This window comes from Acomys russatus, chromosome 28, assembly GCF_903995435.1.
Source record: "Acomys russatus chromosome 28, mAcoRus1.1, whole genome shotgun sequence".
In the NCBI taxonomy this organism is placed as follows: Eukaryota; Metazoa; Chordata; class Mammalia; order Rodentia; family Muridae; genus Acomys; species Acomys russatus.
In genome coordinates, this window is record NC_067164.1 from 20,931,187 (window position 1) to 20,956,130 (window position 24,944).

The 24,944-nt window shown below is 38.3% G+C and overlaps 1 protein-coding gene across 2 annotated transcripts in view; it reads right to left on the reverse strand.

Annotated features, from left to right (window-relative positions):
- Positions 1-16,033: 16,033 nt before the first annotated feature.
- The window catches only part of Antxr2 (ANTXR cell adhesion molecule 2), a 127,999-nt gene continuing 119,088 nt past the window's right edge, over positions 16,034-24,944 (reverse strand). For both annotated transcript variants that reach the window (XM_051170732.1, XM_051170731.1), the window contains one exon: positions 16,034-17,865. In XM_051170732.1, coding sequence (XP_051026689.1) covers positions 17,827-17,865 — 39 coding nt within the window. In that variant the 3' untranslated portion in view covers positions 16,034-17,826. The remainder of the gene's footprint in view (positions 17,866-24,944) is intronic.

Consider the following 24,944-nt stretch of genomic DNA (forward strand, 5'->3'; position numbering starts at 1 on the left):
AGATAAGTATTAGAGTGGAGGCAGACATAATATATTTACTTTTAGTAATTCTTTAATAAGAAATATTTAGGTATGCTTTGCTATTGAAATAACAGGAAGAAATGGTATGACTACAACATGTGCTAACCCGATAACCTCATTTATTTCTGATCAATATTGCTCCCCTGTTTTGGGTTTTATTTGTTCTCTAATGCAAAATGGCATCAAATAGCATGATTTCCTGCATATTAGTCATAGCCTCACTTTTTCCAGATAAATTGTTGGTGGTCACATGCAAAACCTGTCTGACTAGTTAATATCTTTGCCTTGGAACATTTCAGACACAGATGGGCTGGCCTGAATACAGTTAACTTTATTTCCTAAAGGAGAAAATTATTAACTTTAAAAACTGAGACGCACTCCATCCTTGGGACAAAATGAGTCTAAACTACTTTAGTTCAAATAACACTTTCCACTCTCAATGAATAGACTTAGAAATATTATTTTTATATCTAATGTACCCGACATCATTTTAATGTTGCCTCAAGTTTTAGACATTATGTGCTATAGATATATTTTCTAATGGTATAAACCATTCCTTGAATGCTTTGCATTCACTTTAACATTGGCTAACATGAGCTAATATAGAAACTGGAGCTTCAAGCCCTATACAGAGGACTCCTGCCTTAAGAAGACCTCTGTGATGGGAACAGCAGGCAGAGCGCTCTTAAACGGCTCCATCTTCTTGGGCACGTGATTGACTCTGTTAGTAAAAGGACCACAGCGTCTAGCTGAGCAATTCTCTTTGCTGTACCAGATTTATGAAGCCTGGGTCCATATAAATCGTTATAGGAGACCCACAAACTTGTAATTCACTGAGGAACAATAATTGAAATGAAAACACGGCCTTGATGGTGTCTTTGCTCGCTCTTTTTATTGGCAGATGTATAATTGAATAAAAAACTATCATGGCATGTAATGAGCAGGTACAGCATGAAGAATTGCCCTCTTTGAACACAGTCTTTAATCTTTAGTGATGGCTCAGGCAACAGAAACAAAGGTGAGCTTTAAACACAGAATTGACTGTCGTTCCACCAGAGGTCTCATCAATTTCCTTTGAATTAAGGTATTTATTTATGAGTTTTTATCTTTTGAGGGAGAGAATTCTCTTAACATGTAAAAACCGTGTACATATGAAAACCCCACTTTTCAAAGACACATCATTGAATAGCCCAATTGAACTCACAAAGTATTTTTGACCTTAAAGTTTATTTTAAAGGCAAATGTAAACTATTCACACTATCATCCCCATATAACACATATCATCTAGACAGTTCAAAAGACCTTCCAGAACATTAGGCTAAAATAACAAAATAATTCATAAGCATAACACTGAGTGCTTATCATCACTCCATTGTCATCATGGTCATCTACAGGACTCATTCCTTTTATTACATCTATTTCTTATATTGTTTTTTTAAAATGCATTCAGGCTTTGTCACACTTGTTATCAACAGACACATCGCCTGTATTTCATATGATGCTTACTCCTTTCAGTTACGCTATGCCACCATCTCTGAAAGTTCAGGCACCCATCCATGTTTGTCAGATGAATCCTGGGCCCTAACTGACACAAACACAGTTTAGCATCAGTTGCAGTTATAGAGACTAGTGAAGGAAATAAAAGCCTAAGATAAGGCTTTCAACTGAAAAGCAAAGTAGAATGTTTATAGAAGATCGTGTGTCCTGCCAACACAGATAGATTTGTAGCAGTTCGTATAATGTGATGCTCAGTTTACCAACTGATGCCTTGAGCCATCACTAAAGATTAAAGACAGTGTTTAAAGAGGGCAATTCCTCATGCTGTACCTGCTCATTACATGCCATGATAGTTTTTTATTCAATTATACATCTGCCAAAATAAAGAGCTTCTGGAAAATACTATTATTATTATTATTATTATTATTATTATTATTATTATTATTATTATCTGCGCAAACTAAAAGTAAGTTGAAATGGCAATCATGTTGTCCACTAGATGGAAAAGCTGGGTCTTTGGAAAGAAGTGGCTGAGTGAACTTTTTACTTGCCATCTGAAATAAGAATAATGGGAATGTTAAACGCCATCATTGGAATGTCATCCTAGAGATCCTTGTTGAAGAGACGCTGCAACCACAAAATCTCAACAGCCTGGCTGCCTAACCAGGGCCTGAGAAATAACAATGCCAGTTGGCATGACAATGGATGTGAGAGGAACCTCACAAAGTCTTATGCCTACATGAAGAACTGCTGCAGGCAACTAATGAGTATAGGACATGGGAGAGTCAGTGGAGGTAAGCCCTAGAGCTGGTAATCCAATACCAAATGGCCAGCCCTAAAAACTTGTACATTTGACCAACATTAAATGGACTCAGCATTGTACTTATGCAATTACACATATACATACATACAGATGCGATAATTAAAGAAAACGAGGTCACGATTTCTCTTAGAATATTAGGTTTATTTATTTTATTTTATGTTTGTTGATAGGTGTTTTGCTGCATGTGTGTCTGCACTATATGAATGCCTGGTGCCCAAGTGAAGATGTCAGATACTCTGGAGCTGGAGTTACAGATGGTTGTGAGCCACCATATGGGTGCTGAGAATCAAAGCTGGGTCCACTACAAGAACAAGTGCTTTTATCACTGAACCATCATTCCAGCCCTAGGAAGTAGGGGATGACACATGAGAAGTCTGAAGAAAAAGAAAGAGGAGTGAATGGAGTAAGTATAGTAGTCACGTATGAGATTCTCCAATAAATATATTTTTTAAAGGAACAAAGTTACTGCATGCTACTAAGGTGTGTGAAGGCTCCCAAGATGGGGGACAGGGGCTTAAATTGCTCCCAAAAAAAGGCCATTGATTGAGTAGCTTGTGTGAAGATCACACTGAAACCAAGACAATCGCAATCTCCCTCAAGTCCTGAAAAAGACGTCGCACTACAGGTTGTCTACTATGTCTGAGAACCCCCAGGGCGATAGACCAGGCTTCTTACAGGTCAACGTGGGCAAGGCTGGTTTGGTGGCTGGCTTTGAAAAGAAGTTTAATGCCCTGAAGGTTGTTGTCCTGGAGATAAATGGGCCCTGGTAGATACTGAGGAAAGGATAAAATGAAAATAGTTGTTCAGGCTCAAGCCTGAATTGAAGGACCAAGCTCAAGAAAAAGAAGAGCATAATTTTCTCTTATTGGATGACCAATGAGCAGGTGAAAGAAATGTCCCTAGAAACTAAGACAAGAAACATTCCTGTTGGCCTCACCAGCTGATTGAGAACCTGGAAAGACTCTGGGAGGGACCTGCAGCTCTTGCGTGATAAACTCTGTACATAACGATAGCATTCTTACATACATAAAATAATAAAGTTCCTATATTTTCATGTGAAAAAAAACACCACTCAAAAAAAGAGAAGTGAATTGTGACCAACATCGGTTACAAGCATGGGTGAAATTTGCACTGTTAATACTTTTACAGAATAAAATATCAAAGATCCTTGTTAAAGTAAGAAAAGGATGAATCAAGTTATTAATGCCTCATTAAAAGTAGCTCTGAAATTAATTGACTAAGTAACCTAATTGAAATTATGTTAAGTAACACAAGTGGTGCTTACTCTGTGTCTAAGTGATTTCTCAATATCCTTTTGAGGTGCAGAGAAGAAGAATGCTCTTGCCTGTTTTCTTCCATTTTACACATGTGGAAACCAGCTAGAGTCAAGAGATTGTGCAAAGTGCTTCTTGGAGGGATTATGAGTGCTGGGTTTCCAGTCCAGGGACTGCATTTCCTGTGCTCCTGACAGCTGTGCTATGGTCTTTTTTAAAAAAGACAAGAACATTATGATAATTGAAAATTTACTGTAGGAAGATACAGGAAACAAATAGGACACAACAGTACCACGGCTCTCTCAAGCTACACACACACACACACACACACACACACACACACACACACACACACACACACCATGTAGTGAATGAAATTTCATGCAGATGTGCCTACGGTTAGTGATATATAATCAAGGTGAGAAACTTGATAATTACTAGAGTTTAGCACCTACAAATAAGTATGAAAACATACAAATGTACGCACTGTGCAGCCTTATACAAATGCACGTGAACACAACTGAGACATGGCACAATATGACCTGAAAGCAAAGGCATAATAGAACTATACCAAACTGTCAGGCCTCAGGCTCCAAGTGTGTTTTCTACCACAGTGCATTTAATCCGGTACAAACAGATCATCTCATTTATAACTATTTTTGCTAAGCTTTGTATTCTTTTCTATCATTTAATTATCTTTAATCATTACTCATCGAGTAAACGGATGAATATTTAGTAAGAGACAGAATTAATTATTATTTATTGGGAGCTCACCATGTGCCAAAGACTGCTGGCAGAGCATAAAGGAACACAACACAGCCTTTGAAGAATTCTCCAGATAAAAAGAAAAGACAAACGCACTTGGCCTTGGTCTGTAAGGAGGTTAGTGTGTGTGTGTGTGTGTGTGTGTGTGTGTGTGTTCACTCAAATAACCTATGACTAACCCTGACCTGATTATTTTTCATCTGGCCACTGATTTGTAGAACACGAGTCTCAAAAAGTTGAAATTAAAGAAACTTTGTCAGATTGTATAAAAGGAAAGATTCCATTTTAAACACACAATATGCATGAGATGTTAGAAAAAGCAAAGAAAAACATATGGCAAAAAAAAAAAAAAACAGTCGTAATTGTATATAGAGCCTCAGTTCTCAGCCTGTGGGTTTCGGCCCCTTTGGGGGTAGAATAGGCCTTGTACAGGGCTCACCTAAGGAAAACACAAATATTTATACTATGATTCATAGCAACAGCAAAATTACAGTTATGAAACAATTTTATAGTTGGGGGTTACCACAATGAGAGGAACTGTATCAAAGGGTCTCAGCATTAGGAAGGCTGAGAACTACTGATATAGAGCAATAAGAAAAGACATATTTTGTGTCTTTCCTCTTTTCTTCTTACCTAATACTGCATTGCTGACACGTGTCTGTCCTGGGTTTCCTACCTAAGCATTTCAAGCTCATCGAGGTGAGGTATGCTGTTCCCACGAATGTTTACATGTTTGCCCCCTACCTGTAATATAAAGTGTATTTGTTTAATTTTCAAACGTTTACAGGAATTATCATATAGGTTTTTCCAGAAGTCTGCTTTCCTCGGTGGCCCATTCTGGAGATTTACTCAGGCTGGCACATGCAGTTCCAGCAACACAGAGGATCTTACAGGATTTCAGTGGCCCACAAGAAACCATGGACTCACTTGCACCCTTTCATAGGTATTGAGTGCAGTAAACATTTGGACCCCACATTAGTGCCCCTCTGTACATCTGGAGAAGACAGCCAGTGTAAACATGGAGCTTCCCAAGCACTGCGATGGCATAGCTTTGTCAGTGGTGAGCTCTAATCACCAGTCAGGACTGCTCCCTGTTCTTATCACTCCCCATCTCAAAGATGATGTTTTAACTGAAAAAAAAAAAACCTTTAATTGTATGTATATAGGTGTTTTGCCTGCATATGTGTCTGTGCACCATGTGTGTTGGTGGTGTCAACAGTGACCAGAAGAGGGTATCAGACTGCCTGGAAGTGGAGCTACCGGTGGCTGTGGGGTGCCGTGTGGGTGCTGGGAATAGAACCTGGTTTCTCTGAGAAATGTAGCCCGTGTTCGTATCTATGGAGCCATTGCCCCATCTGCAGAAGATGGTTAATTTCAGAAAGAGCCCCTCGACTGCCTGATGTGCATATTCTACTGGAGACTTCGTACTTTATTTTCTACTCACCACAACAAAAGAAGGCTGAGTCCTTTCCTGGACAACGTAGCTATCTGCTGCCTCAGACTCTTCTCCTTACCAACGTTGTGAAATGGTCTTCTTCTGTACTAGCCAACATTCAATATTCAGATATATTTTATTCTTTTTAAAAATTTAAACTATTTATTTATTGCTTTCTTATTTTCAAGATAGGTTTCTTGGGCTAGCTTGGAATTCACTTTGTAGACCAGACGGGCCTCGAACTCGAAGAGATCTGCCTGCCTCTGCTTCCTGAGTGCTGGGATTAAAGGCGTGCACCAAAGAGAGCAAAGCTTGTTTGAGCTTTCCAATTTTCATTTGACCTTTCCAGCCAATCTCCCATCTTATCCTTGACCCGTTAGCATATCCCTTCTAACACTATTATTTCATTGCAATTGTCTAACATGTCCTCTTAAAAATTATTACATCCAAGGAATATTTTCCAGTTCTTGCCTTCTTGTATTTCTTAAGAATTTGGCAAAATTGACTCATTCCTTTCTGTTTTATTAATGTTGAAGTAATCCAAATACATAAACAAGTGTTTCCGATGAAGCTTGGACATCCATTACATGCCACCCCATTAAACAAGCACAAGTATCTTTGCTGCACTTTCTCAAATGACTATTTAGAAATATCACATGCTAAATCTTATCGTTCTCCTTCGTCTTCTTCAACATTAACTTACAGCCTGAAACCAAAGAAGATGTCTCTGAACGCGCCTTGGAGCTGAACCGGCTTTCTTTGGCATGTCTCCTTCCATCCCCAGGGTTCAGCCCTCCTGCTCTCTCTCCGCAACTGCCTGCCTGAGCCTTTGTCACCAGCTGCTGGTGGTGGACATCCTTATCACTCTCTCAGTGCACTTCCTTCCCTTCCCCAATGAATTCAACACCCTGAACAAGTCCTCATTTTCAAGCACTCTCTGGTTTTTTTTTTTTTTTTCCTTATCACAGTTCAGAATTGGCTGTTCTTGCATATGAAGAGCATCAGATTCTGGTGCCCTATTTTAATTCCTTATAAAGTAGTATGTTTTCTATTTTACTTTATTGGGGTATAATTAAGATACAAAAACACATTTGATGTGTTCATTTTGATGAATTTTGAAACACTGTTTTCTTGTAAGGACGCCATAAAATAAAGCTGTTACATATCTCAACCACTCCGGGAGTATCCTTGTAGGTTGGATGTTTTTGTATTTTTGTTTGTTTTTGTTATCAAAGGGAAATAACGGATAGAAATAGTTCATTGAATTCAGAAGACAGATATGAATAGCTTGTACATCACTGCCTCTTTTGCCCAGTTTCGTGATCCCAGGCGCCTGGCTTTGTAGGGAAGATAGAGGAAGAGACATGAAAACCACAGACACAAAGAATGTCAACATGTAATTGTAAACAAATGAATGCTAAAGGAGCCAGGTAATCCAAAAGAGATTTTAAAGATAAGAATAGTTATACTAGTATGTGATTAAGCCATGGCCAGGAAAAAATATTGTTATAGACAAAATGAGATGATATATAGTGACAAAATATCAACCTTTCCAAAAGATATAACACTCTAATCTTGCACACGCCGTGATCAAAGACAGTACTTTGCGTTGTTTTTAAAATACTGGACATACTTTAGTAACTCACTTTAGTTGCTACAGAAAACTAGTATTAGTGATAAGTTCTGTAAAGTAAGGATTGTATTTGCCCTTTTCACTGCCATGAATAAGGGACCAACCTTTGTTCCAGGTATACAGCCAGTAATCAGTATATAACTATTAATTAAATTAGCAAAATAAAAATCCATTAATACCCAACTAGTGTTACATTATATAAGGGGATGGTCTCTCTGGTGTTAGTAGGAGAGCAAGAACACACCAATAAGGTTTTCACTATGTTGAAAGCCTTTGTTTCTTATTATAACTTATATTTAACTGTATGAATGAGAAGGTTGGCTCTTCCAATGGAATTTTATTTATCTCATTTTACTTGATTAGGAAAATTGTGGAACAATGCTGGGAAGTGTGTTACTGTAGCAATGTGGCCTCCAAAATCTCATCTCATTATGGCTGTGGGCCTGAGTCCCTTTGACGCTGAATCAAAAGAATAAGTTAAAACAGCTCAAAAGAAGGTTCATACATACATCACTTGTTAAGTACTCTTTTGAAAAGGAAGTCTTAACTTCTATGCTTTGTTCAGGAAAAAAAAAAAAAAAAGGAAATTTGCACAAGTGGACTTCTGAAAATGATAACAACTTAAACGTTGCAGTAATTCTAAGCATGTGCCACTGTGTTTGACTTGGATGTAGATAGTAAGCAGTGGGTGACCAGGCTACAGAGGACTTGGGTGTAGATTACACAAGACAATTCCGTGCTTTATCAAACATCTTGTCATGTTTTTGTTCGAGCAGCATCTGTGACTCACTCGTGCTTGGGAGTTCAACCTCACCGTGACTCTAAGGGAAGGTACACGCTAGTGATTTGTGGCACTGTGTTCACTAGACTGGACTCCTTGTAGAATGCTTGCAGTGTGGACTGCAAATTACTCTGCATCAGTGACAGCATCCTGGTTTAGCACTGTAGACCCCACACATTGAGATTCCATCCAGCGCTCTGGCTTTCACGTCTTTTCCTTTACCTTCCCTACAAGACCAGTCACCCAGGTCACAAAACCAAGCGAAGGAAACAATAATGTGTGAGTTACTTATATCCTTTCCTTGAAATCAATTAATTGTTCCTCTTCCTCATTTCTATGAATTCGAATGACATACCTGTCATGCTAATTGGGCAAACTGGAATTACTAAAAGGCTAAAATAGTCAATATAGAGATGTAAAATGCTACAGTGCGTTTGAAAGATGGTATACTGGCCTTAAAAAGTTAAATACATACTAATCACTAATAGCTACTAAATCTTTTAGCAAGCAAGATTCATGCATGTGAACATACTCCAAAAACATCCAAAAACCTCTATACAAATATTTACACACTTATCATAATTACTGAAAACTAACAATCACCCAAATGCCTACCCACAGGTGACCAGATGAATTATTTCTGGTACATCTGTACAATGGACTATGACTTGGGTAATAAAATAAATGAACTGTGGACACACGCTACAACACGCACAAGAGAAATAAGCCAAAGCATACTGCCGTTTCCTTCATCTTACATTCTCACAAAGAGATGACTGTGACAGTGAGGTAAACATGCATGTCTGGTGTGGATGAGGTGGGGCTGCTGTGAGCACAGGGCACATGGGAAGGGAGTCTTTCTGAACCGCTCTGCTTTGTCTTAGGTAACCTCTGTTATTTAATTCCTAGCTCAAGAGGACACTGGGAATAATGTACAGTTTATCTGCCCAGGTGGGCTCTATCTCAGGGGGGTTCCGGATGGAGAGAAGACCGCTTGCCACTTTCGACAAACACTGTCCTGTTTGGCTCAGACAAGGTCAGCCACTTCCTCTTGCATGATCTCATCCCACCTTCTTTCCTCTTTGGGAAATTCCTGATATTCACTTTGTCGTTGCTCCGTGTCTGTCCTCGTTTGACCATCAGATTGTAGAGATCAGTTTATCTGCGGTCTCCCATTGTCCTCTGCTGAGATGACTGGCACAAGATAGACATCTGTTAGTATTAATAAGTGTCCTGTCTGGTGTGGATGAGGTGGAGCTGCTGTGAGCACAGGGCACTTCTTTTCCTCTCTGGCTTTGCTCCCAAGACCTTCATCCTGTGTTCTGCAGCAGTAGTGTATTGACTGCATCCTGTCTTGGGGAGATTTTGGGCTCCTTTCTCTTAATGATAAAACGAAAACTCATTGACCCATTATCATTTCCTCATTCAAACAGTCCTTTTTATATCTGAATATGAAGCGCAGTTAACCTTCTGTTCCCCCAGGGTTCTGCCCCCAGCAGTGTTCCTGCCCTTCAGTAGGGACCATGAAAAAACTAGTGTTAGGGAAACTGTAGGACAGCATTCCCTGGGTTCCCTTTCTCTACTTTGTGTAGGTCGGAGAGGGAAGTGTTGATGACAGACTAGAATATGTGCCTGGAACATATTGTTATCACGAGGTTTGAAAACAACATATAAGCATTTTTTCCCAGTTTTCCATTGTGAGGGGCCATTTCACCACATATTCCTCAGAAATGAACACTAAAATTCTGAGTTAATTACTGTGTCGGTGTTCCGGTTTCTCCTTGTGTTTCTGTTCCATACTAAGTGCTTCTGGAACATGTTAAGCAAACAATTTTCAAGTGTCCTAGACACAGGGCACCCTAGAAGGGCCACATTGCCGCAGCAGTCATGCCAGCCTCTAGGTTGACTCATCCTCACAGCATTTGCTTTGTTTCCTCTGGAGGATATTAAATTTATGTGGCTTAACTTTCATGTAAGTTAAGCAAAATAATATTTTTCAACAAATGAAATGACTTAAAAGCCCCGTGATTCTTCAGTAAGACTTCATGTACACCAAAAATAGGGTGGCGACAAAATAGGGGGGCCTGCAGAGTTTATCTACGCTTGGCCATATAAAACAGTCCCCACTGAGCATTAAATCTCATTTTATGTGATTAGGTTTATTTTGTTAAATGGACAACTCAGGATTCATGTTATAATAACTTCTTCTTCTTCTTCTTCTTCTTCTTCTTCTTCTTCTTCTTCTTCTTCTTCTTCTTCTTCTTCTTCTTCTTCTCCTTCTTCTTTTTCTTCGTCTTTAACTGAGTATCATCAGAAGACCCTTCTACCTTCTAAGCATATTCTAAAATACAAATTAACATTTCCACAGGTTTTGGCAAAACTAACGTCGTGTACTTAGTATGTGCCTTTTGAACAAAAGTTGAATAATGTATGCATGAGGACATTGAGAAACCCTCAGATACTCTGCAGACACAGGCAGAGTCTTAGGATCACAAAGCATATAAAGATTCACCTCTTGAATGGTTCTTAATATTGTAAAATATGTAAATGTACTTTGGAGAAAGGAGTGTTTATATATTATATAAAATCTAAAATATGCAAAAACAATTCTTACTGCATGAATCAAAATCAACAATTTCATCACACCAACTCAATCTACATAGTTTTAATCACTTTACCATCTTAGACTTTATCATTTCTATAGGTATTTTTATAATTGTTTCTCTCACAATATTTGATAAAAATGTGAGGTTTGCTTCAATTTAAAATAACTCATTAAGAAAACACTTTTAACTATGGATTAAAAACAGTTAACAGGTGGGAGGAAGCTCTGGTTAAGTCCATATGTCTGTTCCTGATGTTAGCATTAGAATATCAATGCATTTTCCAATAGTCTCTGGTGATATTTAAATGCCTTCTTAAACGTTTTTCAGAATGACAGCAGGAAATTTTCCAGTAATAACTTAGTTAATCTATTGTATAGTCTTCTGCACTAAGGCTTTGGAGGGGGAAAATAACTGATCACACGGTTCCTTGTGGATTTCTCATCTGGCAGATAGCTCCCAGTAATGTATCCCTTAGCTACACTCCATTTATGAAGTCTCAAGTAAAATAAAGCAGAAAATACAGCACGAAGAACTGGGACAAAAGGAGGTCCTCTCCACGCTCCAGTTAAGGTAATGAATTTGCACAGGGCATGACTTACCATCGAAGTCCGAGCCTGGGCCTTGTATCTTCCTTATTATGACATATTCAAAAAGCAGTATTTACTAAAAGGAAGATTCTTACAAATTTGCAGTAGGCTGAATATTATTATTATTGGCCTTTCCAACATTCATGTCTTTCTCCCCAGAACTCATGACTGACACTCTGTATGGAGAAAAGGAGTCCACAGGCATGCTCAATCTGAAGTAAATCAGTGGGCGCAGGACAGTCATAACGATCTTTACTTGGCAGCAGGACATCACAGACAACTGTTGGTGTGGTGCCTGTAGGAGGCTAGTGTGGGGCACTTTGGAAGTGGATGAAGCTATAGACCATAGGCAGCAACAGAAAGTGAGGAGGGCGAAGAGTAGAAATCGGGTTTGGGCACCTGGAATCCAAAACCGGGAGAGAATAAGTGTTTGTGTTTATATTCCGGATACTAAATGAATGGAGATCTGTAACAGCAGCCACAGGAAAGAAAAATAAACCATTTCTGCTCAATTTCGTGGTAGAAGGTTCTGAAAGCCAGAAATTATGAACATATGTGATTATAACCTTGAGGTGAAATTTATCAAACTGATTTGTGAAGTTACAGGCAATATTTTTAAAAGAGAACTGACCCCTGGCCTATTCACAAGGCCAACTGAGGAACTTGAGAAATGCACTGTATGTACTCAGGGTGCACAGTGAGTCAGCTTTTCTCTGCCGTTTTCTCAGAACTTTTGAAAGTATTGCTTTAGTGCTAGAAATGCATCTGGTCAGTAGTTCTGGGGCAGTGGCAGGACACCAAGTTGCTAGGCAACTTCCTTATTTAGTGTTGTGCAGTAGGCCACCGAATCCCTGAAAAGTACACTACAGGTCATGATGCAGTTCCTGATAGTGTTAGATTATTTACACTTCTCTCCAGCTTTCTGAAATATCTTTCTCCTTAGAGGAGACTCAAGATGCTCATTACAAAACTCCTCAAAATTTCTCCCATAAAAAGCATTTAGAATTTGTTGAAGATTTTTTACACTTGAACATATTGTTTAAAATATAATCATTCTTTCTGTGTGACAGCCTCACACAAACAAAGTATTTAAAGAAAACGAAGGTCTGTCATTGCTCTGTTTAATTAGCAGAAACTTTTACAATTAAAAGCTGTTCTGAAAAGTAGAAGAACTTGAAGGGAAGTTTAGTGTGATTGTGGTAATTGAATTCACATCAGAATTTCATCAAGTCAAGATTCCATTTGTAGGTGTCATCTGCTAGGACTGGTCAGTTTTGTTTCACATTTTGAGTTTTTCCTTTCCCCAATTACTTTTACAAATCAGATGGTGGAGTCCATGAGCCGTGCCAAAAGATTTAGACTTGTTCCTAACTTAACATAGTAGTCAAGAACTTCCTTTATCATCATCTATGGTTTGAAAGCGCTCAGCCCCTTTCATTTGCACCTATATTGTTTACCACTAACTTGTGTTTTCCTTCATGAAGGCAAGGCACTTATTTTTAATGGTCCTGTACTCTGGACATTCTTTTCTAAAATTTCTAGTTAATTTGAATCGACTTAAACATACATTTAATCATGTTTAAGATTTACTCTATACTGTGACTAACATTTCCGATCTTGCAAAGCCAATTCACCCGAGAGACACATGACTTTGCAACGATTAGGAGAAATATTAGGATTATTTTTTATGGGACTCTTGCAGTAGGCTTCTACATTAAGAGCAGGGTAAATCTGTAGAGCAAGGTAGTTAACCTTGTACAAACATGCTGCAGATCCCACACCGCGCCAAATCACTCCACAGAACAGTTTCTGCCGATGTCGAGCTACAAGCAACACAAGCACAGTTGTTAATTAGGAGGTTTTGTTGTTGTTTTGATTTTTTTTGGTCTAATGTTGACTTTGAGGAGGCTTAAACTTTAAATTTGGATAAAATGTATAAACTATTTTGTAACTACTTCTGTAGCTACTTCTTTTGCCTCTTTCTATGCACATTTGAGACAGTGAGACTGTAATCTTCTGCTCATCTTCTGAGAAATTTTTTTTTCATGCGCTCGCCATAGTACCAGTCATTCTGACAAATTCTACTGTGAAAAGATAACTAATAAATTACTTCATTGTGACTAATTATGAAATTATACACTATAGTTCAGTGTCTTTCCTGCAACCAAATTGGCAGTTTTCAGAGCAAATACTGCCAAATGTTACAAGGAAGAAGACAGTCATCACACATTTGAGATAAATACTAACACCTCTGATTTCATCATTTTAATGCAAACATCAGAACTGGAGGAACTGTTGATATTACTGCACAGTTGGCCTCTCAAGCCAGCCAGCGGGTCACTAGGTCTCCATGTAGGACCTCCTTCACCAACTTCCTAAGCTGAGCAACCTAAACAAGTACATTAAAGTATTGATATATATGTTATGTCCATGTGCTTTCATATTTAATTTTCCTTCTGGTAAGAGAACAAAAAATATATTTTTATGGAACAGCACAAGGCAGGCTACATTATGAGTTTTCAATAAATTTATTCTTTCTTTTACCTACTTAATTTAATAAAATTCTAGTAAGTATAGACATACACAAAAATTACAGTGCTCTTAGAATATACCATAGAAATCTACTAGACATAACAGCAATCTACTGATACTTCACTAGGCTACACTGACTACAGACAACTTTTGCTAGCTTTACCTACCTACAATTTTCTTTAACTATACAGCAGATTCACCAATTAGTCTTATCATTTAATGTGTGTGTGTGTGTGTAAGAGAGAGAGAGAGAGAGAGAGAGAGAGAGAGAGAGAGAGAGAGAGGTATCCATCTTCCCTGTGTGCACATACATACCACTTTGAGAGTAGTAATTAAATTCTAATAAGTTTCCTAATGTGGTAGGAAGGAAAAAATCTAACAAAAGTTAGCCAGACTATGCAAAGGAAGAAATTACAATGCTTTCTAATACTTGTATTTATAACCTTATTATATTTTGTCTTCAGAAATTTCAAATGCAACATCTGTAAGGCAGTTAATCAAAAATGTCTCCATTAACTTGCTCGCCACAACACGGATAGTGTTTCAATCTTAAAATAGAGAAGTAAGTATACCTCTCGGCAGTAAACACGGGTCAGAGGCAATCAGATAACGAAATTCATTTCATAGAGACACTCAAATCTTATATAAAGATTTATTCTTTAAAAGATAATAAATAATTTGTTATTTAAATGATTAGAACAAAGATCATTGGAAACATAATCAAAACTTCTCAAATATTTAAAATGTAAGGTTTTAAACTTTATATGCTCTTACAAAATAGTAATTAACCAGAGATGACAGATGCTGCTCCCTAGTCAATGGAGACTCTCAAGTTTTACTCTGCATCTCATTGGGAAGGAAATATAAATTTTTAAAATAGAATTAACTTGGGGGAAGGCATCAGTGATGCAACTCTTAGCACCAAATGTTTCTTCTTGGAGCACCAAATGCTTTACAGAAAACATTCCAAGTATCAAAGTTTTCAGATAGATAAATATTTATGGATCAAATCCATAAAGAACAGACATTGTTATGAAATATATATAGATGCCTTCAAAACTTTCTTTCTAGGCAGAGGAGACACATAAGTTAGGAGTCATTTCCCACTTAATTGCTTTTGCAACCTTATGCAACACAACGGATGATGGACAAGACTCATTTGCTTGTAAAAAAGAAGGAGATCTTGGCTGACGTCATGTCCAGACAAATTAAATGGGAGCTATTGCTATGTATGTGAAAAGTGTCACGTAGAAATTTTCAGTGTCCTGTGCCAAGAAGATTAATTTTAAAAACAAATTATTCCCATGTCTGGGTAGATTTGTGATTAAAGCATTACATTAATCTGGTTCATAACTGTAAGGGCGAAGAAATCCCATCTGTCTTTGAACCTTATGAATGATACTTTTTCAGTCCATGTATAGACTCATGACTCACCCTCTTCATTTAGAGATCTTTGTTGTATTTTTATTATGCATCTCTAGCCAGGGCAACAAATCTCAAGACAGCTATTTTGCCATTTAAAGGCAGAGGGTTATTTACACTCCGCATGGTGCAAATACACTACATGATTCTGTAAAAAAAAAAAAAAAAAAAAAAAAATTTAAGTGGTTACCAAAGAAACATAGCCAGAACTTCTGTAGTATTTTTGATGCTCTTAAAATATCACTACTGGGTGTGCCTGCATCAGAAATAAAGTGCCCGTTGGAGAAAGTAGCCATGGGCCCTGCCCTAGAGGCAAACGCAGAACAAACGTCTACAAGGACTTACTGCTGAAAGAGTTGGGTGTGCTTACCAGCCTTATACATTGCACGTGCACACACAGATTGTACCCACAGCATCAACTGTGAGTCAACTGTGAACATGCGGGGTGTTTTGCAACGGAATAGAATTCCATCTTGTTACTAACCAGAGCTCTTATGTACTCAACCCAAGAAAGTGTAAGTTGTAAGCGGACTTAAAGAAACTGATAACAGAGACACAGGTAAAAAAATTTTTATTCACTAATATGTGAAGGTGTGACTTTGGATCCAGCCAGTCCAGTCAGTGACATAAATAAGGTTGAGCAAAAAAATAGATTCAAGCTAGAGAGTATGTGCGTGCATCTGTATATTTGTATGTGTGCATAAGGCTTCTTGGAGCCCTGCCACAAACCTGGATACCAACCAAAAGTATCACTGCGGCCCTTGGAAATCTCCGCGAAGAGCACAATGTGGGTAATTATACCAGGATGCTCTAAATCGTTCATTTCCATCTTGTGCACTCACATGCCCGCCAAACATGAGGCGTTCGCCTTCTCCCTTCCAAAGTGATGGTTGTTGAACTTATTTTTAGTGTCATTTGATAAGCCTTTGTGCTCGCAGAGAGACATCCCACTGACCCGGCCACTGGTCATTGTCCATACCAGTTCACATCAAAGCAGGCGCGCTTTGTCAGGTTTCCAGTCGAATATCCATTTCCCATCTGAAGTACAGTATCGAAAGTGACTAGATCATCTGAGCTATTTCCTTCAGCTGCGGCCTTCCTCCCCCACCGTGTTTCTCTGCTCACGCTAACATAATTTGGCATCGTCGATGTGACACGATGGTGATATTTCTAAAAATTTATAGTACGTATATTGTCAATGCTTTCTGATGGCGCCCCTCCTGATTTTAATTTATAAACTGAAGGAAGGAGGTCTTTTTTTTTTCTCTCCTCTAGGCTGAATCACAACCAAGGTGCGGTGCTCTCCATTTTCCAAGTAATATCCATACAGTGGTAGGTCATTCAATGTCAAAAGGCATAAAAAAGATGAGAGAAATCTTCACAGGCTGCTGCTTGCTGTTGCCTTTAATTATATTAATTAAACTTTGAAATTTTCATGCAAAGAGAGTTGCTGGCTTGTGACGCCAAAGAGCCCTTGGAGACTTGAAGGAAGGAAAAAAAAAAAAAAAACCCTGAGCAAAAGCTTTGTAGTTACTGCTTCCTTAAATTAAAAGCCAAACAAACACCTAGGTGTGTTTACAGATATTAATGCTTTACGCACTGCTAAATCGTAAACACTGAGACATGGGGTCTACCAGGCTAGGACAAGATCTCAGACCATGAGTCTTTATGCGGCACTCCAGGTCTTTGGTTGGAGGCGGTCTTCCTGTTGAATTAATGCTCTATTAATTCTCTTGTCCCAAGTGCATAATGAAAGAAAAGGTGTCTTGGAGAACTAAAGGGCAAAATCCTGCTTGCATCCAGTACCTTGAGGCGTCTCGTCTACATTTTGTCATGCGTGTGCACTCTCCGTGTAAAGTGACAAGATTTTCTCGTCAGAAATCTCCCGTAAGGCACAAAGTAATGGAGGGCTTGGAAAGGCTTGGCTATCTGACATAGCTACAAGGCAGTGGGCTCCATTATCTGTTTAGCTTGGTGGGAAATTTCATGTTTCGCGTGTAGCTAAAGATCTTGGTGAACAAAAGCACACACGCCATGCGTCACAGTCAAAAGCAACCCGTCTCCATTACAAACCTGCGTGGCTGGTGGATGTGCGGTTGGTCCTTGCTTTGGAATCGTTACCTCATTGCTGTGCCTGCTTTGTCCCCTTACACATTCAAACGAGCTTTGCATACATGGCAGCAATGCAAATTAACATTCCTCTGTATTCTTGGTGTTGTGAATCATGAGTTATCGCTGACTTTCATTACCTCTCATGTAAATGGCAGGATAAGTGTTTGAAAACGTTTGATGCACAGGAAGCAGAAGGCGGAGAGGACATTTCCTGACAGAGAGGAGCTGGGCTGTTGTGCCAAGAGCTTCTGAGATGCACGAGGCTGTCCATTCTGTTGGAAGTCAGCATGATGAAGATGTGCTGTCCCTCTTATCTTCTCATGCTTCGCGCTCTCGTCTTATTGATGTGGAACTCGGGAGAAGTTTATGCACCGGCCCTGAGGAAAGAAAGGAATCCAGAGTGAAAAGCTGGAGCAGTTGTTTAAAAGCCAAATGATAGCCATGAAGTCACATCGTTTTCCTTGGCTCAACACAATACGGCCCAGATTTTATTTTATGTATTGTCTACAGAAAAAGTTTACTTATCTAACGGCATGCTAAAAATCCACATAGAGAAAAATTCATCATGGAACCAAAAATCGTTAGTGCTGTCTGAAGTACGGCACCACTGCTGTGGAAGTCAAACCATCAGTGACACTGCCTTAGACATTTCTATGATGAAATAAAATGGGTGGATTTTCTTATGCAATTCAATGATTCTAAAATGTAAATATCATGAGCATATTTGAGAAAAAAAGTCATCCAAAGTAAGCATAAGGAAATATGAGACTGGGTAGATACGTTTTCTTTGTGCCGAATGTATGAATGACTTTTGCAGTTCATAGCCTAATTCTAGATTGTGTCCTATGTTGATGATCCATTTCTTATACCACCATAGATACTGTTTTTTGCTCCAAAGTAAGACTTATTTGAGTTACACATTTGACAAGAGTATTTGTCAGTTCAGTGTCTAAACACTTTAGTGAAAGTTGTGTGGACATATTGATTCGTGGACTAGTCAGTAATCCAATAATTATTTGAAAACCAAAAAAAAAAAATGTCCAATTACTGATGAAGACCCCTTTCTATGATACTGCTGACCTAGCATGTGACTTGCATGCAGCGTGCTCTGCTGGCCAGAAGCTAGCCCACTCTGCGTTAGCTTAGGCCAGAATTATCGTGCAGCTAAGGCTTTCCCATTTGCTGTCCGGCGTTCCTCCTGTCAGAGCTTCCCCTAAGGTTGGTGCTTATATAGAACATGTGGAGCATGGAAAAAAAACTTTAAAAACTTAAAAGATATTATTATGTAAGAAGAGAAGTTAGAACTGTTCATTTTCTTTTCAAGCACAATAATTGCTCAACAAGTTTAGAAATTTCGGGCATTTTTGAAAACTGAAAACAAAGACCAAAAAGAGCTGGAGATTTTTACCAGTTTCTGCTAAAAGCCCATCAAAGTCTTTGTCTTCTACATGATTTTTGGAAGCAACAATATTTCTTACAAATACTAAATTTTTTAGTTTGTGCCTAACATCTGTAGTCCTGTGGCATAAGTTTTAAATAATGATAATGCATAATATATTTCATAAATTATGCTTGTTAATATGAACACATAATTTAATTTTCCTGGTTTTCTGAATTTTTGACTCGTTATTTTTCTAAAAACTTTTCTGGATTAAGGATCATGCTCTAACCATACATATAATTCACACATGCTCTTTTGATGCTTTGGGCTGTACCCATACTGCATATTCAGACACTAATACAACCAACTTGAATCTGATGGTCTACAAATGACTGAGTCATATTTGAACCATAACACTTGTCAATAAAAATTGAATTAAATTAATGTCATAATGCTTCATTAGTTCCAAAATTAATTATGAATACACTTTTTTCTTTTGCTTTGAGGATGTAGAACTCTTTGAATGCAAGGGAACAATGATTCAATTTGTTCATTTACATGGAAAAATATTAGAGGTAGAATTTGCTAAATATTTAAAGAAACTAAAGCTAGGCAGAACAAATATTAATTAACTAATGACTTTAGTGCTATAACCAAGTATTTTAAATACATTGCATTACATATTTGCTGTGATAATTCAAACATCATATTGTTGATCTTTTCTCAATAAAATAAAATCAATTAAGCAAAAGAATTCCAAACCAGATCATTCATAACCAACCTGAAATAAAGGTTTCCTATCATATAAGAAGTTGTTTCCATGTTGATGACCTGAATCATCTTATGTACTCTTTATAGGCCAAATTTACTTGCCTAATAAAAGCTATAATTTTAAAGAAATAAAACTGCTTTCCTTTTAAAGCATATTGTTTTATTCAACCTTATATGAAACACATTATCTAATTACTGAATTTCTATGGCAAGAAAAGAACTCACATGCTATTTCTTTATAGACAACTTCCAGAACTCTCTCTGAGGAGGAGGCTTTAAGTGAAATATTAGCCAGCTCTTTCTCTAAATCAGTGGTATTACGATTCTGTGGTGCATGAACTACTGTGGATACCGCACGTGCCCCAAAAGCTACCATGGTTGGAGTGGTGCACATGAAGGTCTCAAGCCCAATTCTACCCAAGGAGCTCTGCTGTCTGCTGTCTTGAAAATTATACGTCCATACTATAAGATTTTTTTCTGTGCTAAAACATTAGTTTGATGACTAATAATACAGAAATTTAACCCGATCTTATGTTATATGGTGAATGAACTATTCATATACCTTTATTTTATTTTTTATAGTTCTGATAAATGTCTTCATAGGTCTCCAATATTATATTATTATCCCCATAATTTCTCTTAATACAAAGAGTCTATATGACCACTGGGCATATAAGGAGAAGACTCGGTTTCGATAATCACATTTATGATGCCAATATTAAAAAATCGGTTCACTGGGAGCTAGAAAAGGTTAGGCTGAGCTCACATGCTCCCATTTTGTGACACAAGGCAACTGTGTGGCTTAGTCTTTTTCTCTATCTGCTTTAGGTTTAGGGTGCTAATATTGGGAAGGGTTATTTAAAATAACAAGTGATCATTGCAGTCATGACAGTGCATTTTCTGAGATGATCAAACTTGACTTTGGCTCATAATCGTTGTTCTGTGTTTACCCTTCTGAAGCGTTGCTGGGTGGTTTTTCTCAGTATTTCTTTAGACATAGTGTATGGTTAGGCAAATATAAATTAATATAAACTTCTTCCTTCTTACTTTTCCCAATGATAAAAAACATTCAAATTCATCTCAACCTCCATAACCCGCCCCCCCCCCCAACAAAGCATTTCTGTAGCCCCTGCCTTGTGCAAAAGACCTTTTAATATCTACTTTTCCTTCTTTACTCTGGAGGCCTTTATGGACGTGCCAGGCAGGTACTACTATGTAGATACCAAATGATGATGCATTTGAACTAAACCTGAGTTTCACAGAACCAGATAACATGAACTTGAAGTTTAGACATGTGAAATGTGAAAGCCATGTCATTCGTCACATAATATTCTACGAAAATAAATCCTCTGAGTCTAAAGACTGAAAATGGACGAATTTCACTGAGCTCTAGGAAACAGTATGCTAGATATGACTCATCCCAAACTGGAAATATAGCGAGTGACGCCGCACACTCGCAATCCCAAAACTTGGAGGTAGAGCAGAAAGATGCTCATCGCCAGATAGGTGAGATCTAGGCCAGTCTAGGGTGTGTGACACTCTGCCTTAGAAACAAATCTGCAAGTGTATTAACATTCTCAACGTGCCCTTTAAACGAGAGCTCAGCGTGAAGTTTTATTCCATTACAATTTTTTTTTTTACCATAAGAAGGAACAGAATGTACCAAGCAAGCATGTACTGATGATAACAAGTGGTAAACAAAGCTGAACTCACAGTCAGATCTGACAGCTTCAACTGCACCCAAGCGATATTTCAGGCAACAGCTAACATCTCCTGTGTGAGGATCTATCTTACTGACGCTTTCCCAGAAATCATTATCAGCAATGCCCCTTCTCTTAAGGCTTCACAATAAATAAGAAATATGTCAGAAATGCTACTGTTTGAGCTAAGGCAACAGAGGGAAAACAAGACTCCAATCAGAACTGGCATGTTTGCTGCTGGTGACATGTGCAGATACGGTTCCTTCGCAGTATTTAAAACCTGATTTCGCCTCCATTTTTTTTTTTTTTTTACCGTGGTCAGTAGCAGCAGGATTAGCCAGAGCAGACTCCACGTTTCCCATCTCTGAAGCATTAGAATTCCACTAGCATCGCTGCTCGCACGGCCCTTTACTAGCTATCTGCGCCGAATGTATTTCACTGCTGTAACTGTAACAGGATTATGCTCGCCTCATAAACATCCATTGACAAGCCAACGCAAACAACTGCACTTTAGTTGATACTTTTCAAACATGGAGAGCTGATTTATTTTTATCCCCACTTCTAAAGAGACCTCCCTAGGCCTCCATGAGTGGTGTCATAGTAAACACCATTTCAAATTTTAAATGAGTAAAAAGAATTAAAGACCAAAAACCCACAAATACACAGACATAGATACACGTTGCCGATAAGTCCAGGAAGTCATTATTGCTGGGGAGACCAGAGAAAAGAAGAGGCCTTTTGATGCTGATTTCCTATGGTAACTGGTGGTTGTAACACTGAAAAAGGGTCTGTACTCTTCCTCCATTTGTAGAGAATATGAGCTAGAGATGGCTTTGCCAAAAACTGAAAGGTTTTGAGCGCAATACAATTCTACACATAGTTTTCTAGCCAACGTTCACCCCATAAATGTCCCATTTAATATAGACCATAATTATATGCTACGAAAGGAATTGTTGAGTTTGCCTGAAATTCAGAAATTGTTTTTTTCATTCTGTCATGGTACCTGCAACAGTTTTGTAACTCTATATAAATATGAATAATACTTTGCAAATATTCAGTGTATTGGCAGTTATGAAATGTGAGCATATAGCTGGCAGTAGATGAAACGTCTAAACTATGGGTCATAATAAGAGATGAAAAGATTCCTCTAAGTTATTAAATGCAATTCAAGATGTGTGTGTAATAGAGAGAGAATGAGTGTGAATGAGTGTGTTTTTGTTTGTGTATAGATATAGATATAATGTTGACAGTTTTCTGGAAGTCATTATTGGCAAAGGCCTTGCTAAGCTTCATAATAAGTTATAGTTGGAAGTAGATAACCAAAAGACACATTACATACGTACACAGTCAAAACAAATTCCTGTGTACTTTAATCTTTGCTTAATATTTATTTTATTAGTTATATCATAGGTAGTATAGCAATAAGTTTTCTTTCCCAAATTTTAGTTAGAATACAGATTATGTCTTAGGTAATATTAAAAATAAAAAGACATCTTTAAAACAATGGAATATTTTTTAAAATGAATAGAGAAAGATAGCCAAGTTGGTAAGATTCTTGACACATAAGCATAAAGACCTGAGTTAGGTTCCCAAAAATCCATTTACAAAACCTGGTCGTGGTAGCACATTTTGTGACCCTAGAGTGAGGGTGGATGTGGGAGGGGCAGGTGTCAGGAGACAGCTCTCTAGGCAGTTAGTCTAGTCAAAAGATGAGCTATAGTTTCAATGAGAGACTTTCTCTCTAAAACTAAGGTGGACAGTAATTAAGAAGACATCTGAAGTTACCTCTGGGCCCCATCCATGTGCACAGGCAAACACACACACATGTACACACTCCTATGCAACAGAGACAAACAGAGAAAAGCAAAAAGTAATGCAAAGCAAAAAAAAAATGCAAATAGAAAATTTAAAACCATCCAAATATCCATCGTTATGAGGAAAATACATAAACTAATATCTAGACAAGATGAGAATAATATTATTATAATAAAGGCCATTGTAGAAAGATGGCCAGTGTTTATTATTTCCTTTCATCTTGGTGGCATGGTAGAAATATTATATTAACTTTTATAGTATAGAAAAAAATATTGGGATTAATATACAGTTATATTATGCATTTACCATATGCAAATATCTAAATATTTTATGTTAGAGGTGGAGTTACTTAATAATAAGAAGCATCTACAAATAAAACAATTTCACTAAGTGCAACAATGAACCTGTCAAATGTGGAAAAGATCTCACCATAGACCAAACTAGTTAACTAGCCTGGAACTAGTCAGCTGAGGGCTAGATAATGAACTGTCCCCTACATCTTTACCAGGCAAAAGGAGCGTCCCAGTGAGAGTTTAGGACAAGGTAGGAAAATAAGAACCACAGCTCTATGGTACCCAGACCCCTCTCCAGACACCGGGATGTAACTGTGCAAACCATGATCAGAAGGACTGAAGAGACCCTTCCTACAGTGCAGTGGTTGACCTGCCTGAAATTAAGTATATAAAGCTACAGGCTGCTGCCCACTGACTGACTTTAAATGACAGCAGCAACCACCACCCCACTGGCAAGAGTCTTCCTGCTTTCTTTGGCCATATGAATATTCAAATGACCTAAACACAATGACTGACATAACAGAGATGTGGCTGGGTTGCAGGATGGAAGTGTTCTAAACTGGGAAACTGTAGGCATCATAGAGACACCGATCTTGATGTCAGTCCTGAACACACAGCAGATGGTAGGAAGTTTGGTCTGTCTTATGTTGAAAGCCACCAACAGACAGGGACAATGGAGGACGGTAGATATTCCATCTCCAAAGCGATACTTGAATCCACATACTAGGTAAGTTAAGCCAGAAGCAGAAAGACTCACATGGTATATACTCACTTATAATTGGGAGCTAGCCCAAAAGGCATGTCCCGTGAAAGTCTTCACTTACCAGGAGATTGGGATAGATGTGAGGACATCCTACTGGGTCTCTAGGTGAGAGAAATATAGGAGATGGGGAAATAGAAGGACCCAGAGGGTCCTAGAAACCTACAAGAAGAACATCATGACAGGTGGATAGGAGCCCAGGGTTGTCTGCTCAAACTACTGCACCAACCAAGGACAATATAAGCAGTAAACATCGAACCCCTACTCTGTTCTATCCAATGGACAGGACATTCTCCACAGTTATATGGAGAGTGGGGACTGACTCTGACATGAACTCTGGTGCTCCATATTTGATGACCTCCCCTTAGTGGAGAGGCATGGTGGCACTCAGAGAAAGAATAAGCAGGCTACCAAGATGAGACCTGATAACCTATGATCATATAGTGGGGGAGGAGGTCCCCCTCAGTCTTAGACCTAGGGCAGGGGAATAGGGTGAAAATGGGAGGGAGGGAGGAACAGGAGGATACAAGTAATGGGATAACAATTGAGTTGTAATCTGAATAAATTAATTAAATAAAAAAAGAATCATACAAAAAATCCACATACAACCCTCTTGGACCCTGAGCGGGAAATGAGCCTCCTGGCTAATCTCTCCACTGTTTATAGAGAAAGTAGAAGGTAAAATTGTTGCTAGTTAACAGGAGCATTTATTCTCCTTGATGTGTGTATTATTTAT